We start from the raw sequence: 19,545 nt of genomic DNA on the forward strand, positions 1-19,545 counted from the left end.
CCTTCTTTTTCCTTTGTGCGTCGTCATTGAAGGTAAGAATGTGATTCGGAACATGATGTTTAGTCTTCCGAAACGACAATTCTAGAATTTTTTTATTTTCAACATTATTTTAGAGACATGATTTTAGAAGCTATATAATAGTCTTACGAAATGGTCATTTGAAACATAGATTGAGTTCCATATTAGGCTTTCCATAATATAAAATATATTTTTTTCAACCATTATTTTTTACTATTATGTGTTACATCCTTAATCACCTAAATAATTACTTAGATAAGGATTATCTAAATATAGGATTATTTAATCTTTTTAGTAAGGAAAATATTAGAGATATTATTATAATAATTTATTAGATAATTGACTTAAAGATAATAGAAAAAAAGAGAAAACAATGGTTATTTTTTTAAAATAATAATTAAAGATAATAGATAAATAAAGATTGGTTAAACAAATTTTAAATTACATACAACGCTTATATAAGGATAGACATTTCCTTTTCCTAGAACCACACAGATAAGTGATCTCTTTTGACATTAATGGATTGCTCAATAACAGAAGAATGGAGAAAACAAAAAAGTTTTGTCAATGCAATTGATAAAGTAGAAAAAGAATAACGAAAAACATGAATTATTTGCTTCAAGAGATAAGTAAAATATCTTTTAAAAACCTTTCATGGTATGTTTTTGAAAGATATGATTGTTAGAAAATTGGGTTAAGAATGGTTTAGATATTATAGATGAATTACATCTGGTCATGCCAGTATATTGAGTTAAATCTCTAAATGTATGAAATCGTTCTTTTGTATAATTCACCATATCATGTGTCGTGATAAATTATTATTCTTGAACCTTTCATGTGAATCTGGCACTACATTTTATCGCTACTTGTACACATATATACAATGTTTATGTTTATTTGAATGTATTGAGATGATATTTTTTATTTATTGAGTATGTTGTGGGAATAAAATATGATTTGTCTTCAATTTGATTTTAATTGGAGTGTGTGTGTGTGTGTGTGTGTGTATATATATATATATATATATATAATCTTATTTTAAATTCATTGTGGATATCATAGTTGATTTTTTGGATTATCGCGTCGGTTGAGACTAACATTATTTGCAAACTCTTTTTTAGAACTTGTTTTATTCACTAGAATTATCATCTTATTATAAGGATTATTTTCATAGCACAAGGAAGGAGTTATTGAGTTTGAGGAGACTTAAAGATATAATTTTCTTAGTTATATTTATTTTAGCTTGGTTAGTTCTTTAAAATAAGACGTCGGATATGGTTACTTTCATTATATTTTTAACACTCATTTAGTTTAGATGTTCATATTTTAAGGATAATGTTTTTTTTTTGTAAAAATTCATTTATTTGAATTATTTCATTATACATGAAATATTTTTGGACTATTATAATTTTGGAATTTCATATCCTTTTTTGTATATTTTATTATGGATTGTCATTGTAATAAAAAATGTTATATTATGGAATAAATACTCTGGAAACTATTTTTTACTGTTATGAATTGAAAACTATTGTTTACTATTATATAACACCTCTTCCAAAAAGTGAAAGTTATTTTTTAGTGTTATGACAAAAGTTAATTTTTATTGTTATAGAATATCTATTCTGAAAACTATTTTTTTATTATTATGAAATATCTATTCTGAAAGATAAAACTATTTTTTATTGTTATAAAACACTTATTTTAATTTTTTTATTGTTACTTATTGTAAAAGGTGAAAATTATTATTTACTATTATAAAACACCTCTTTCAAAAAGATATAATAGAAAAAAGGATAATATGGGATTTTAAAAAATTTGGGATGCAGAATAATATGTGAGGTGCGGGATTCAAATCCCTCGGAGCCAATTTCTTTGGGCTTTCTATGTTGGGTTGCGATTTGACCGAAAGCAAATAATGCTAAAATGAGGAGAAGTTTGCTCATTTTTTGCCAACTGCACAAGAATGTATGGATAAATAAATAAAAATTTATTCCACCAAATAAGATACTATAAAGTATTTTTCTTTTAGTAAGCTCAGTTTATAAAAAAAAATTATTTATTGCCTAATGCTTATTTCATGTTTTTTAATTGGGAGAAAATATTTTTAGCTGTCAATAATTCTAAATGAAATAACTTAGTAATATTCATTTGGGCAATTTAATTCATGCTTGAAAGTGAATTTTCCGTAATTCTAACAAAATACTTCGTATTACATTTTTCTTGCTCATTTAGGAAATATTGCAAAATATATATTTCTTTAAAATCATTTTTAACATAACTTTTTTTCTTAAACTAATCCAAACACATAAAATGTTAAAGATAAAAGAAAAAAGTAAAAAAAAAATAGAGTTTAAAGTAAAAAAAAGTAAAAACCGATCGTTCATCAAGAGCTCTCATCATTATTGATGACATTCCCAAAGAATTTTCTTTTAAAAAATGTCCCTATATCTGGGTAAAGTACTAAAATAACATAATTTCAACGGTGTTAATAATATTCTTTTTTATTCGACTATATATGGGAAGAGAAACACTATCTCTGTTTTTTTATCCCGGCGTTAAAATTTGGGGTGCTTGGTTTAAATAACATGCATGTAATGCGATTATACACTTTAAATATTAAGTCACTTACGTACCCTAAGATTTAAGCAGTTCACCCAATTACATCGAGAAGAGCTCTTGATGAACGATCGATTCCAAAGTCCAAAACTTATAAGATTGAAAACAACTCAATTACTGCTTATGTTCGTGGTAGATGTTTAGACACTGTAGATAAGCATGAAGTATGAAATTAAATTTTTTATAAGGTTAAACGTGCACAAGCTTCCCATTTTGAATTGTCTCTTAATTAGGTCATCACCACAAACTTCCCATTTTGTTTTGTTTTCTATCTTAAATAAACTCTCATATTCATCATAAATATTCTTAATGGTTTTTATTTTTATTTATTATGGCAGTCTGAAGTTTAAACTTAGAACTTCATGCAAAATATTCAAAGTCCAAATCCTAGTGGGTTATATTCTTAATTTTTTTTAATTTATAATTTTTTAGTTTTTGCATGAATTGAAAATATCGGAAATGATTTTAAATACTGACCTCCAAGGTCGATCTAGTTTATTTAAGGTGTTCTAGTCAAGTTCCAAGTCAAAATCAATGGATAGATATTCCATTGAATCTCAATAGTAGGTGCAAAGTCACATAATCAAATTAATAAATCTATACCTATAATCTAAGACCTTCTTTGGTATAATTATTAGTTTTAAATTTTAAATTTTATAAAAAACAAAAGTTGCTTTTGATTTTATATTTTTTATTATAATTTTCAAATTTTCATATCCAAATCTTAAATCTAAATTTTACAAATCACTTGAGCGGAGTAAAAACCACACTAATAGTCACAATGGACTTAGAGCACCTCCAACAAAAGTTCTTTTTATAAAGGACTAAGTAATAAAAATTTGCTAACTGCAACACCGATTTCTCTTATGATAGACTGAACGAACTCATTTGCATTATATTTTAGAGCAAATTATACTTATCTTTCCCCGTTTAAAACAACACGTTGAAAAACAAAAGTTGCAGGTGAAGAATTTTTATCACCATTTTTTTTCTTATCTGTCCGACACTTGTTTGTGCTTCCATGCAAGTTATTTCACTCTAGATCAAGTTATTCTGCAAAGCTTGTTTGTTATACATATATATAGTAAGCTATTATCAAAATATATAGTTAACGTTGCTTCAAGACTTTAAGTTGATGTATGATAGACATAAAAATTGCTTGAATTAATCACTTTTTTGCTTGATGGATTGTTTGCCAACCCTTGATCTGTGAATGTTTTTCCCGTTCTTTTCGTTATTTTCTAAAATAAGCACTTCAAAATGGATCAAATAAAAGAATTTTTAGATTTGCTGAAGAATAAAGAAGAACAATCCGAATACTAAAGTGCAGATTTAACTCAAATTAGAATAAAAACCTAAGCGGAAACATCAAATGGAGATAGTAAATCACAAATCCGGCAATAAATACGAACAAAAACAACACATGACCATAGATTTGGTCACGCACAAACCTGCTTGACAAACGTCAGAACCCCTTGAAGATCCTGAAATATATGCTTCGCCGGAGATCTGACCCGGTGTTCTCAAAATAAAAGCGAAGCACAACCGCAATGGAGTTGTCATGATCATTCTCTCCGGTCGCCACCACCATCTCAAGTGCAAGAGAAATGCCTCGATCATTAGGATCACAATGAAGAGTTTGTAGGTGGAGTTTATTGAGGCCATTTACTTAGGGAGGCAAAAGTAAATCAAAAAATATAGGAGAGGCCAATGTAATAAGTGATACATAGAGGATAGATAGAATGTAATTTACTTTATATTTTACTAAAGTCAAATCCTAACTAATATTCTTAGGATAATAGTTAAGAATCTTAAAAAATAAATTTTTTATTAGATGCAGAAAGATACATAAAATTGTGTTGTTCATAATATTTTTTATGTTTTTCCTATGATTTTTATAATAAATATTTTTTTCTTTTAGTTTCTTAACTAATGTCCTAATGATATTAGTTAGCAAGATCCTTTATTAAACAAATGAAGAGACATAATATCATTTAATATATTATAAGGTTCATTTGAAAAACTTTAATGAATTTCTTGCTTAGAGTAGAAATTTAATTGGATTATTTAAAATAAGAAATGTAATGTAACATTATAAGAAAATGTAGAGTATTATTAAAAAAAGTATGAGAATTAATTCTGATGAATTTGTTGGTTGGAGATGCTTTTAGACTAATGAAATAATAACAGTAATAACAAGCATAATAATAGCAATAACACCTAATTAAAGACAATGACATAATAATATTAATAATAATAATCATGATAAATGGATAGGGATAACAATAATAATCGAGATAATGATAATAATAATGATGATAAATATTACAGTAATGATAATGCTAATAAGAGTGAAAATAATGGTTGTGAAAGAACAAATAGAACTTGATTATACAAATACGTCAGTGATAATTCAGTCGGAAGGAACAAAGCAAAAAGTAACGGTGTTTAACATTTAAAATTGAGAATTTTGGAACTAACACAACTTTTTCTCAAACCTGTTATTATACAACAAGTATGTAGTTGAACTGAACTTGATTATCTATACTACAGGGGACATTAAGATAATAATTAAGAAAGAAGAAGCAATGGTAAACAAAGGAAACACACCAAACCTTGTTTTATTAACGTCAAAACAGTTTATCTATTGCCGCAACATGTTGAAGCAATTAGCATTTATAATATATCAGATTGATTATTTATGCTAGTCCCTTTCTTCCTTTCAACTCAAAATTCTCTGTCAATTTTATACTATGCATATTTTTTAGTTTTATACACAATGATTATCATGCTTTCTTTCTTTTTCTAAACGTTAAAATGTCAGCCTGATTATTATAAATTTATAGGAAGGAGCAGTTCAACCTTCTATGGTGGAGCAATTGGAATGAAGCAGCAAAATATTTGATATTTGACATTCATATATATGACAATAATTTATCTTAAAATGTTTTGACTTTTAAGCATATATATTCGACAACTAGTTCGCTTCTATGATTGCGTTGAAGGCACTTAACTCAAAAGTGTTATATTTGTATTTCCTTTAGTATTTATCCTATGTTTGTCTGGATTCTTATCTTTTTTTTTTAAGAGATCTGTATTCTCATCTAGGGTAAGTTACTTAAACCATCCAAAATTAATAATACCTCCATTCGCTAATAATTTGTGAGTTAACGGCTGACCTCCAGTTTTTTTTTTTTTAATGGCTGACCTCTAGTCTATTAATTAACAGGAGTTTAGAAGAGAAGGGAATGATACAATTAGAACAAATAGTCTGGCTTTGACCTAAGAGGCGTAGGGTTATTAACGGTGAAAATAAATCTAATGGTTTGTAAAGGGTGTACTCCGGCTTGGTATATGTAATTAAGGCCTAGATTTGACCTGTTTATTAAAAAAACATGTTTAAGTACACATTTTAAATTTTAGGATTTAAAAAACTTAATGATTTAGTTAATAGGATGACTTACTATGTTATATTATATTATACTTCTGTTCATAATTAAGATATAATCAATAAATAGTTTTGTCTCTTATTAAAAGATTTTATTTTATCTCTCTTATACATTAATTATTTTTTAATTAAAATGCCTTAGATTGTTTCTCTCTCTTATGTGAAAATTAGAGAAGATGAATAAATTTTTAATAAAATTAATGATAAATTTGAAAAAATATCATAATTATAAATAAATTTAATGCTAATAATAATTAAATTAACTAATTTTTTTAATAAATATAAATTAGTCAGTTATGTCTTATAATTAGAGATCAAGAAAGTGTTATATTATACACTTAATAATAATATTAAATGTATAATTATTACTAATAAATTTTAAAGGTCTATTTAGGTTAATTATTGATCTCCTTAGACCTATAAGATTATTAGTCTATTTGTAGACCCTACTAAACTAGATCATGTAAGAAAGTTTTTAGGTCAAATCTAGTCATAAAAATTGGCCTATAATAAAAGGTATAAAAAAACACACTTTTAGTTATTTATACTTTAGATTATATTTAGTTTGGTTTTCTATGTTTTAAAAAGTTTTATATAGTCTTTTATGTTTTTAAAATAATTCTAAAACAATGATTATTTTTAATCGTGAGGCACGATTTTAAACCCTACTGAAACTAATTTGAGAGACTTGAAATTTATCGCATTAAATTTACATATATAGAAACTATAGAAATCAACTTATGTTTGAATAAAAAAAAAGCAATAAAATATCATAAAAAGTAAATCTAACGAATAACTATTTTTTTTAAAAATAATATTAATTTTTTTAGTTGCTTATCAGAGATTAGATAATTATTCAAAAGAAGAGAACAAGATAATTCCTCTTTCTTGAACTTTTATATAACTTAAACTCATCAATCAAACTACTATTCACAGGTACTTGAAATGTGGCCAGAATTAATACAATGTTTAGCCTTGTCTCTATTTTTCACAAAATCCTAACCTTCCCATTATCTAATCCAAAAATCCCTAATTTAGAGAGTCGTATGCCTATTTTTTATACATGTTTTTGATTTCTACCGATAAAAAATTTAGATTGAGAATTTACCCAATGAGAGAAAAATTGCTAAAAATAACTTTATAGACTTAAAAATATTTTTTAATCCGTTAAATTTGAGTCATATCACTTATGATTTTTGTCCCATAAATTTAAATTTACTTTTTCATAGTTTTGGTCTCTGTAAAAAAATATTCTAGTCATCCCAAATTGATGTGAGAGATTTTTTACGGAGAGAGATTAAAAAGAGTATTTTTATGATTTACCATTTTTTTCTGATATAAAAAATTATTTTTTAAAATTAAAGAACCAAAAAATTAATTTAAATTTTAGAAATAAAAACAAAAGTGACTCAGCTTAAAAACTAAAAACATATTTAACACAATTTTTACCTTAAACTTTATCGCATCCACTCCATTAATCCACTCATTTGCAATAAATTAAAAAAGGCGGGAATCTGAGATTTTGTCTTCTAGGACCTTAAGCCTTCAAGTAGATGCATGAAAGAAAGTTGTATTAATATACGAAACTAAACTTTGTAATAATCTTAGGATGTAGGATGCATGAACGTTGAGATCACGTTTTTCTTCTTTTGATAAAAAGTAATTAAGATTTTTAAAAGGTTAGTTTGACCAAATTATGCACGGAGATAATCAAAGTTATCTATAATTCAATAATAAGTGACAGAAAATTGCATAATTTGGTATGATAATATAAGAACATTTTTTAAGTAAAAAAAAAAAGAACATTTTGAGAAGCTTCGATGAAAATATTGAGTAAAAAATAAACTAATTAGAACAAGTAGGAGAAATATGAATAAAAATCAAAGAAGTATTATTTTTAAAAAATTATTGATAAAAAGCATAAATAGAAAGTTATTTAATTTAAATGTATAAATTAATTCAAACGTTCATTTCCTAATGGGTGAATAGGTACTTCTGAAATATATTGGGGCCGGTAATATAGTCCACTTTCATTACAGTCAATTGCTAGCTGTTAATTAATTATAATTTTTCTTTTATCTTTTTACTTTGATTTATTCAATAATTTTTATTGTTTAACAATTTCAAATGAATTCTTTAAAAAAAATTGTCATTAATATTACTCATCTTGACTCCTGAGTTTTGATAATTACATTCCTACTCTTGACAACCCAAGAAAAATAGTTTTATTCATATAAAGAAAGAGCTACAATTCAGCAATTAAGGTTGTTGACCTCCATGTTTGTTGATCAATTGTTATGATATTATATGTTTATTAAATGCTTTTTTTAAAAAAAATATCATCCATAAGATGATCTTATTGTATTCGAACGAAGATTATATTCACAAAAAAAAAATTATGTGATCTCAAAAAAACAAAACTAAGGTCGTTGACACTTGAGTTCGTTTCCTGGTAATGTCGTAGTTGTGTGGGGTTAAGTAGTATTTTTGTTAAATTTTCTCAGTTTGGTTTTAGTTTCACTAACTCACGTGACGTTTAAGAGCGTCCCCACAGTGCTTTGGCCAACTAATTCGTATTTGGAAAACTTGAAACCTTTAGTACATTACCAACTAGGTTATTGGCCCAGCTAGTTGTACTAGTAGTACTGCTATTACGTCGTCTGCAATGAGAACCTTATATTACCATGAAAATGGTCCTCAATTTTATCTAAGGGTACAGATTTTTGGATTATAATAATTGTCCATAATGTCAGCAATTTGTGGGGGAAAGAAACGGGGTACTTTAAAGGTAAGTGTATAGGGGATTCTTTTTTCGGCATTTTTTAAAGATAATAATATATTAGTAATTAGTTTACCAAATCATTAAACAATTAATAAAATCACAAATCAAATCATTAAAATATATAATTTTTATAAAGTACAAATTTATTATTAAATATGCAACATTTAACATAAAATTGATAGTTTTAAATAAAGCAATAGAGCATTTATTTTATTGAAAAGTGTGTTAAATTGACTCCATGACGAAATTAATTAAATGTCACCAATAAAGAGGAAAATGAAAATAAATCATTTTTAGCTATTTTTAATAAATTTATTTTTCATTTAGAATTTATATGAGGGAATACTCAATATTTTAAGAACTTTTCTTAAAGATAATGTAAAAAAGAGTTACTGCTCTAAAAAAATTGATTAGGTGCAAAAAAATATGTATTTTAATACAGGGTTTCGACCCTATACAAATCATGACATGGCTGGACTGCAGATCAAATCTTCACAACACGAATATCATTAATTATACCCACATCCCTTCATACATAAGGAACACATTTTCAAAGACACGTAAATCCAATACAAATTAAAAGAAAACAACTCGATCTCTAGCTTGGTATATATTATGCTCATGAGTTTGGCAATATAATATATTGCTTATAAAAAAATACAAAAAGTAAACAAAACCAATTATCAAAGAAATAAATTTACAGCCATGTATATATATTACTTTATTTTTTTAAGAAAAAGAAGAATTAGAATATGATTCAAAATTCTCTCTCTCATTCGTCCAATCATCCCGTTGTAATGTCAACCGGATTCCGGTAATCTCCACTGTCCGTACCCTTCTAACAGTTTCATGTATAAAACCCTTTGGTTTTGCAAATAAACCTATATTTTTGTGTGATACCATTTTTTTCTATAAAGCACGTACCTGAAGAAGCTAGCAACAAAGCTCAAAGATATACACAAAAATAAATCACCAATATTTTAGAAGAATAAATAAAAGGGTTGTCTCATGGCTGAGGAGTTTCAAGCTAGGATTTGTGGTGAAAACTGGTGGAGTAGTACCACTATTGATTCAACAAGAAGTACTGTGTTGTTCCCTCTAAGTTCATCATCATCATCATCATCTATATCTTCTTCTCCTTGTTCCGTGGCAGCTAATAATTATGATGCAGGAAACTATAGCACTAGGGGAACTAGTGACATGGATTTGAAGGCAACAAAGTGTTGTGCTGAAGAGACTAATAACAGTTTGGTTTCTGACACTACTTACCTGGGTTTTGTTGATGCACACAAGCCACATAAGAGTGAATCAGCAGCTAGTGGAAGTGGTGGCATGTTGACCGATTCCACCTTGCAGATGATGGGTTTTGGCCTCACATCATCATCAGAGAATTGGAATCAGCCTCTATTATTGTAAGGCATCACAAATATATATATATACTTTACTATGTGTTTGTTGCTAACATTTTCTTGTGAGAGACATTTCAATTTCAATTTAAATTAAATTACATGTGATATTATGTGTGAGTGGAAGGGTTATAGCATATGGTCCAGCAATTCCACTAGGGTTGAAAGGTTTTTTTTTTCTTAACTTTTTCTCATTGATTTCATTTGAAAAAGGCCAGGGGAACTGGATCTTATTATGAAAGCATGTATGGCGTATACTATAGCTCTTTAACTGTTTCTTTGCCTATTGGATTCTCCAATCCATGACCATATATTTTGTCTCTTTTTTTTTATCCTATAGTCGATGTAATGGAAGGGCAGAGAGCAATTTCCACTCCTTGATTCAGGAAGAAACGGGAATAGATTCTTCTAATTCACAAATCCATAGGGATTGGATCCCAAAGAGCTTCTCCTCTGACGGTGGCAAACAACAAATTGATGATAATAATTTCAAGCCATTATTATTGAACCAACAAGAATTTTCATTAGATGACCATAGTCTAAGTTCTTTAACCACCGCTGGGTTATCATCAAACCGTGGATTCCCCAATGGATCAGCCTCATCATATGGTAACCCTTCAACGTTGCAAAGTTTATATGACCCTAATTATAATCCTCATCCACAACACTCACTTTTCACCAACCGTCCGATGTCCTATTCATCAAAAGCATGTTATGGGACACCATGCACTGAACTGCCAACATGGTCTAAAGCTTCCACTTTTTTTAAGCCCACAACCACAACAATTGCAAAGCAGCAACACCCTAATATTGGACTTCACTTTTCAAACAACACTCCTTTCTGGAATGCTTCCGCCGAGGCACTTCACGACATAAGAGTAGGTACCTTTGCTTCAACACAATCACAATATCAAAGGCCAACCTTTGATGATGAAGAGAAACCCAATTTCCCAATTACTCTATTAAACAGGGTACGTGTTTAATTATTTGGGTTTAATTATTTCAAGTTATATATATATATATATATATATATATATATATATTCATGTCTACGTAGGGTTTTTTTCTTATTTTCTTTATCAAAAATGTTAATTTATTATAATGTTAATTTTATTAATAGAGATTGATGATGGAATATCCTCCTCCATTCTGTCTTAATTATTCAACTCATTTTATATCTCCCTTATGATTTTTTTTTCTTTTTTATCAACAAATATTAGTTTTGTTATTAGTTTTTTTTTTCTTTTTTCCTATGGAGGACTAATTGATAGTATATAATGTGAAGCTCAATAGTGAAGAAATTCTAGAGTCGGCATCAATGGCTAAGAAAAATGTTTGTGAACCAGCATTAAAGAGGCCAAGAATTGAAACTCCATCTCCATTACCAACTTTCAAGGTATTGTACTGGTATACGTGCATTTTTTATTTTTTTTTACTTTCATTTCAACCTTTTTCAGTATGCAACAATATTGTTCAACCTTTATAATAATTACACTTTAGATTTTAATCAACTTGACATGTATGGACAGGTTCGGAAAGAGAAGCTAGGGGACCGGGTCACTGCTCTTCAGCAATTGGTTTCACCTTTCGGAAAGGTGAAATTTTTCGCATGTGTCTCTTTCACTTTTCTTTTTTATTTACACAGCAACTTAGACTATTATAGAATTGAAACCTTTACTTTCTTAGACAAGGTAAAAAAGTAAAAACTCACTGAGATTTCTTTTTTATTCTTGTTGATCTTAACAGACCGACACAGCATCCGTTCTTCACGAAGCCATCGAGTACATTAAGTTCCTTCATGATCAAGTCAATGTATGTTTCCATTGATCCAACATTGTTTTGAATAAAACCCTAATTATTGATATCGTACCGTATATAAATCTTAAAAAAGAAAGAGTTTTAATTATTATAAGGATTTCTTATGTTGTGTTTAAAATTTTATCTTGACATCTTGAATTATTACAGGTTTTGAGTACTTCATATATGAAAAATGGAGCTCCCACTCAACAGCAGCAGGTACTCCAAAATGCTTATATCTAGCTATAGTATTCTTTACATAAGGAATTAATTAACAAAAGAAATCATATATTAATAGTAAAAAAATATTAATCATTAGTATTGCTTTCATTGATATAATTTTTCTTTAATAATAATTAAATTATTAGTCTAGGCTATCAAACTAGAGTAAGAATATGATGCATAGAATATTATATATATGATTTTAATTGTTATTTATTATCAGTGTAGTTAAATTATAAATCAATTAGAAATGACCTTTAGAATGAATTTATTATTATAAAAATTAATGAAACTATCATATATGATTATGATTGAATGGCGGCACAATTTTTTGTTTGTCATATATTATTGATGTGAAATATATATTAGTTTTGTTATGATTAATCTTCGTTAAAAAAATCTAACTAGTTAATTTTAATGAGATTTTTCTTTTTGCCTTACTTTTTTCTATCCAAATGGCTCTAGCATATTTGATATAACTGAGATTGGATGACACATTTCATATAAGGTGCTACTTTAAATTTATAACGCCTAGTTTATTTTTTATCAGGTAAAAGGATACTAGCATAGATAATACTAGTGAGTAATGACTAATATTTTCTTTATTTTTAGTACATAGATTATAAATTTCTTTTTGTGGTGATTTCTATTAAGGTTGAATAGTTCTGAAATATTTATACAACTTTGTTCAAAGGGCTGTGATGATCTGAAAGACTCAGAAGGACCACAACAAGATTTAAAAAGCAAAGGGCTGTGTCTGGTACCGATTTCAAGCACATTTCCAGTGGCAACAGGAGCCACTAGTGCTGATCAATTGTGGACGCCTACATTCAGAGGCGCACTCTTAAGGTAGAGAAGGGCTAATAAAGCCAAAGAGACTCAACCAGTGGAGAAAAATTGATGACGTATTATTAACTATTGCATGTGTAAAAGGATGGTGAAGCAAATGTGAAGCCACAGTTTGATGATGAGAAAAAAGCTGAAGAAAACAAAGGATGAAAAAGAAGGAAAAGTGAGAAAAGAAACAAACGAAGTGACCCTTCAAAGATGGACAGAGAAATGCTGGGCCAGCCACGAAGCAGAATGATATGCGCTTGCAAATGATTAGTGACCACTGGAAGAGAAAAATATACAACTTATCTATAGTTTATTAACATGGGTGCTACAAGATTAATATATATAACCCCAAAATGCTAGTTATTTTGTGGTTGGTGAGAGTAGGAAAACGAATACTGAACTCACCGACATTTGACATTAGATTATAGATGATTTGATGCTGGTTCTGGTAGAGAATATTTGGCTGAATTAATTAGCTGATATGGGGCTAATTTTAATGTCTTTTAATTTGTTCCTGACAATGAATTTGTTAATTATGATAGTAGTATATTTTAATATTATATGTCACTGTATGCCTGGCATCAATTTGTTTAATTTATGGAAAAAAAATAAAAGAGGATTATAAGTTGTACTATATATTTTTTTATTTGATGTAATTTGTACTTTCATTTTACTTCTTTTTCCTACTTTGCTTGGTATTAGGATAACTATTAGGGTCGGTTTAGTGGTAGAAGTTTCAATAACATGTATATACCCAGAAAATAGTATGCCTTAGCATCCTTAATGCTTATTTGTAATTATTTTAACAAATGTAATTAATCCGTCATAGTCTTAAATATAATTTATAGTGTCTCAAAATTACAAGCATATACGTTTCATAACAAATGTTTAACATAAAAATAATATAAGGGTACATGTTTGTTTTTGTTTTTAAAAGTGTAAAGCAATTTAATTACATTGTCTTACTGTTGAGTTTTCGTGAATTATTTTATCCTTAAGATGTAAATTTCAAAAACTAAATGATATTAAGGTTTAAAGTTCAAGGACTTAGTTAACATTAAATAAGTTATACAGCAGAAGATGATAATTGTCATATTTTTTATATATTCAGAAATTAAATTAATTTTTTTACTTTCAAAAATTAAACCGTCATCGCTTTATATTTTTAGAGACAAAAACAGCCATTTACCTGTAACAATATTATAAAATGGCTTTTTTCTCTTTAGGATATTAATTGGAAGCTAGACAAATCACTCTCAAAGCTAGACTACTCAAGATCAAGTGACTATCAGCCACAAAGTTGTCAACTTTAAAATTGTCAAACTTTCATTTCGGATTTATGATAAAACCATCTCAATTTTTTTTTTCAAAAATAAAAAGGAAACAAAAGTTAGTTAGTGGATGAAATTTTTTACCTACTACGTATCGAGTAGATTAAAAAAATTGCCAATTTATAATTAAATTAATCTAATTCAATTTTATCTCAACTGTATTGAACTGTAATTGTTCAATGCAATTGGACCAATCTGGCCCTTCTTGATAACCTTACCTTTAACCTTTTAGATTTTTTCAATAATAGCAAAGTTTGTTTGATTTTTCGTAAGAACAAAGGGTAAGATTTAAACTAACTGGTGAAAAATTATTTTAATACAAATAAAAATATAAATATATAATCACAATTTTAATTATAAAAATCTCAAATTTCTACAAAAAAAATCTCAAAAAGTGATATAATTATATTTTAATTTAATGATTATTCACAAATATCTTGTTATAATTAATACGTTAACTGAAGAAATTTAAATATTCATTGAAAATTAAGAACATTGAGAATCTCATTTAATTAATTGAATAATTAATTAGTAAAAATAAATATTATCTGATTTGATTTAATAAGAGATATCAAGACATGTGTCATAATACGAGAACCATAAGAATAAAACTATGATGTAATTTCACGAGAATAAAATCTAAGACTTAAATTTAATATATACGAGCAGATATGTCTTTATGTTTTTCTTTTGCTTTAAAATGTCTATGGTAGATATATCTAGGTTCTTCTAAAAGACATAAAAAAAAAATTAAAAACCTAATTTATTTAAAATCTAGATAAAATCAACAACGTAAAATAAAAATTAAAATAAATAAACCCAATCATGTGAGCACTTTTTCTACACGTATACGCATATTATTCTCTTCCGTGTGACTTGTTATATAACAGTGACGCGACCAAATACATGTATCAACTGATACAAGATTTGTTTCAAATTAATTAATAGTTTTAAATTTGAGTCTTGAATCTTATAAATTCTATCAATCAAATTTATCTCCAAGTCCAATTCTCAACCAGATGTTGTTCCTAAAAAAATCTGAAGGATTTATCACATGAAAAATACGGAAATGAAAATCAACGACAGTCCATGATTCTCGTCAATTCTATTTTTCAGTTTTTCTTTTCCTTTCATTTAATCTTTAACCAATAAAACAAAGCTAGCCACATGTATTTCGTACTGTTTCGTAGATACTGGTTCGAACTCATGATCAATTAACTAAGCGGAAATAAGCTTGAAGTTGAAGAATTCATTCGTGAGAAATGACTAAACTCTAAAAAGCACCACTTAAGTAAAAAAAATTCATCAACAAAAGAAAGTTCATTGGATAAGAGAATAAGGGTATACATAAGGGGAGCCCAATGCAACCCTTTACACAACTAAGCCAGATTAGTTTCGTAGAAAAGCTAAACTATCCCTATTACCCATAACAGCAAAAAACCAAACCTAATAAAAAAGTGTTGCATGCTAACCCACCCAATAAATACTATTATCCACACACAAACAAAAATAAAAACGTGACTAGTTATATACTGTCTCCCTGCTCATATACGTACGTAACATCTAAATCTAATCGATAGGTATGTATCAATTGGCACCCATATTTTCACTTCTGTTTAATTATGTCCTTTTTAATTGATCTTACGATAGATATTACACCCAATAATCTTCACCCATGCATATCGGGCTCATTACCATTCTCTCAATCTGGCGTATAATCTTAGTTTCTTCATAAACTTATGGTTGATTACTAAATATAAAATAAAGAAGACACATAAAAGGAATTTAATAAAGTTGTGGAAGGAAAAGGCACGACGCATCATTGTGCCTCGCTCATCTTTCTTTGATACAAAACTTTCTCTTTTTCTTGTTTTGGCTAATCAATGACAATCTATATCTATCTTCTAGTACAAGTTTTTCTTCCCACCTGAAAAGGGTTCTTTCTTTTCACCAAAGAAAAAAAGAAGGTTATTCCTTCTTTGTTGGTACTTTGAATCTGATCTTGCAAGCTCTTTAAGCACCAAACTACCTCCTCCTCTGGGCTTTGGAAGAACGTTGATGTAGCAACATTATATTTTTCTTTAAGCGATTTTTCTTCCTTCCGTTCTCCCTTCACTCTTTCCCAACTAAACTTTATATCTCTAGCAACATTATACTTTTCGTGATTTGGGTGGCAACCCTCCATTTTAGTAATATTAATATTTGAATGTTAGGAAAGCTAGGAAATGACAAAAAAATGCAAGAATTTATTAAAAAAAAAAAAGATTGAATGACAAATAATGATGGCTAAGTAATACTATTTTTATTCTTTTTAAGTTTTGAGGTTTAAAACCTCCCAAAGACTTAAAGGAAGTAAGGAACTATGAAGTGTCCCTTCTCTTTCGTTCTCTTCCATTCACACATATGTACTTTTTTTTGGGTACGTAACAAATATACCTTTCAGTGCTGTCAAGTTGCTAGTTGATGAGATGTTTACATTTGTAAAGGAGACAAAAAGGATTTTACTATTTTAAGGGCGAAAGACGTACAGATACTGACTTAGCATAATAATGCTAGTTGACATTGGTTATTCCAAAGTTACAATAATAGGAAGAATAAACGCAGTATATTGATGTGATTCCATCCCAAACTTGTCGCTGAAACGAAAGAGAGCACTAATGTTGAGCTAGTTTGTCTATACTCTAAATTGAAGTAACATATTGGATAGCAACAAAATTAAAATTTTTACTAAAAGGGATGACCAGATTTAATAATCGACTAAGTCTCAAGTAAGATTATCTTTTAAGGAGGTTACCTTAAGAAAGAAAAAAAGTTACATAGGGTTAGGGTTGATATCACTAAAGAAAGTTTGAACTTCACTGTGTAACACATAAGAGAATTGGAGGCTTCAAATTACTTCGGTTTGACTTACCCTGATGTTCAGCATGTGTTCAAAGTTTACTGTTAAAAAAAGTTTACACACAAAGCATCTAGTTATGATTAAGAGTGAGTTTATTTAAACTTTTAAAAAAAATTAAAATAAGTGTTTTTTATACAAATGAATTTTAAGAAGTAGATAAGATTTGCTTCTTAAAATTAATAAAAAAAATTAGTTTTTTAAAACAAAAGCAGTTTAGACAAATATATTAAAAAATAGAAAATTATTTATTTTATTAAAATAAATGTTTATTTTAACAAATAAATTTAAATAAACTGGTCCTAAATAAGCAGTTGGGTGAGTAAGTTAACATTGTCCTGACCTTTGTTAATTAATGCAGTTGAAAATTTTAAATTTCTACAAAAATAAAAAATTTAAACGACATGAATTGGAGCATTACACAAGAGGAACACTTAAAAGATTAAAAAAAATAGCGATTTTGTTAACACCTTTTGACCCTATATATAAATTTCATTCAAATCAACCTTAAGAAAGTTCATTCTCGTTTTATAACCAAAAATAGTTCATTTTCGTTTAGAAAAAATAAAAGAAAAGGAAACATTTGCTTTGGGGCCGGGGGAGGTGGTTGTCATAACAATCTTCTCAAGAAATACCCACCAACATTGCCTGCTTTGTTCCTTTAAGGTGGGCGAGAAGAGCCCAAATGGATAACCATTTACTAGTTGTTCCAGAAGAACATATACTCACCTATTAACAAATAACTTGTTCTTTCCTGCACCAAAAAATTTCTTCCGGAACTATTTTTGGCTTACGGGATGTAATTTTATATTTCAAATTGGTTACACCTTTTACATTCCGGATTGGTGGAAGGTAAAAAAAATAAAATTCGGTGAGGTGCAGGAAGCCATGTTTGAGGTGTAGAAAGCAACAGCCTAACAAATACTGCTTTGTAAAACTTCAGTAATTGCAAGCCCACAAAATGCTTTACAATAACAAGGACTTTATATCTATTGGACTTTCTCACTCATGGAGTGCCCAAGAGTTAACCAAAGGACAGATCATGGGTGCCACGTACATGTAAACCACATAGTTGTGATGGATAAAAAAAAATTGTTTAGTGGGAGCAGAAAAATAATGTTATATTTTTTCAGAACAAAAATATTATAATTTTTACAAAAATATATAATTTTATGACAAAAATATGAATTACTTATATAATCTTAATCTTTTATAAACTACAATTGAATCAACTTGTGTGTGTCACTGGCGGTATATGTTTAGTATTATAGGAGTAAAACCATAATTAGAAAGATAAAATAGTATCAATTTTTTTTCTTATATCTCTTAGTTATAACTTTCTACATTCATCCAAAAAAATTGTTTATGGGACAATATCTATTTTTTGCAAGGGATTTTTTTTTTTATCAAATATGTATATATACAAAATAATATGTTGTGGAGCCAATTGCCCTTGTAGTGCCTAACATGCATCCAATACATTATTCAATATAAATGATAAGCATAAAAAAAATCATTATAGGATGAGACCCATAAAGACATCAAAATGGCTCAACCAGACCTAACTCGTCACTAACCAACGCGAACAAGTGGAAAAATGTCATTAAAAAGTCCACATAGCTTTGATTGAGGTCGGTCAAAAGTAACTCTAATCAAGGTCAACTAAAAGTTGCCCTTGTTAAGATTGACTGAAAATTGCACTGACGAAAGCAAATAAAAAATGTCGAGGTCAACCAAAAGTAATCCTAATCAGGATAGGCAAAAAATTATCCAGGTTGAGATTGGCTGAAAGCAACCACAACCAAAGTCGACTGAAAGTTATCCCAACGATGATTGACCAAAAATGTCATGGTCAAGTTCAACCTAAAATAACTTTGACCAAGATGGATAAAAAATAGTACTTAATCAAAATAAAAAAAAAAACTCATTAGAGGTGGGTCAAAAATTACTTTGGTTAAGGTTGGTCGAATTAAAAATATATGTAAAACAAAATCATTTTTAAAATAATATAATTTGTGGACTAGCTCGAGCCTGACCCCATATTAAGTGAAATTGTGTGGATTAAGGTCTTGTAGCGTTGTAGGAGCCTTCATTAGGTGTGCTAAAGTCCAGTAGGGCCATTATGGAGAGCCAAGTGAGCTAGCCGTAGAGCCTAGAACCAAAGTGACACCTCTAAATATCCACTTAAATTT

The 19,545-nt window shown here is 28.3% G+C and overlaps 1 protein-coding gene across 2 annotated transcripts; it reads left to right on the forward strand.

The window, feature by feature from the left end:
* The first annotated feature begins 9,292 nt into the window (after positions 1–9,292).
* On the forward strand, positions 9,293–13,686 carry LOC100784084 (transcription factor bHLH112). Of its 2 annotated transcripts, XM_041017338.1 has the most exons (8): positions 9,634–9,945; positions 10,036–10,276; positions 10,611–11,241; positions 11,556–11,666; positions 11,800–11,865; positions 12,017–12,082; positions 12,236–12,286; positions 12,984–13,686. In XM_041017338.1, the coding sequence occupies exons 1-8, from the start codon at positions 9,873–9,875 to the stop codon at positions 13,140–13,142; spliced, it is 1,398 nt and encodes a 465-aa protein (XP_040873272.1). In that variant the 5' UTR covers positions 9,634–9,872; the 3' UTR covers positions 13,143–13,686. The 2 variants fall into 2 exon arrangements, with proteins under 2 accessions (XP_003528420.1, XP_040873272.1); XM_003528372.5 differs by having other exon boundaries at positions 9,293–10,276.
* Positions 13,687–19,545: the final 5,859 nt, after the last annotated feature.

Source organism: Glycine max, chromosome 7 (assembly GCF_000004515.6).
Source record: "Glycine max cultivar Williams 82 chromosome 7, Glycine_max_v4.0, whole genome shotgun sequence".
NCBI lineage: Eukaryota > Viridiplantae > Streptophyta > Magnoliopsida > Fabales > Fabaceae > Glycine > Glycine max.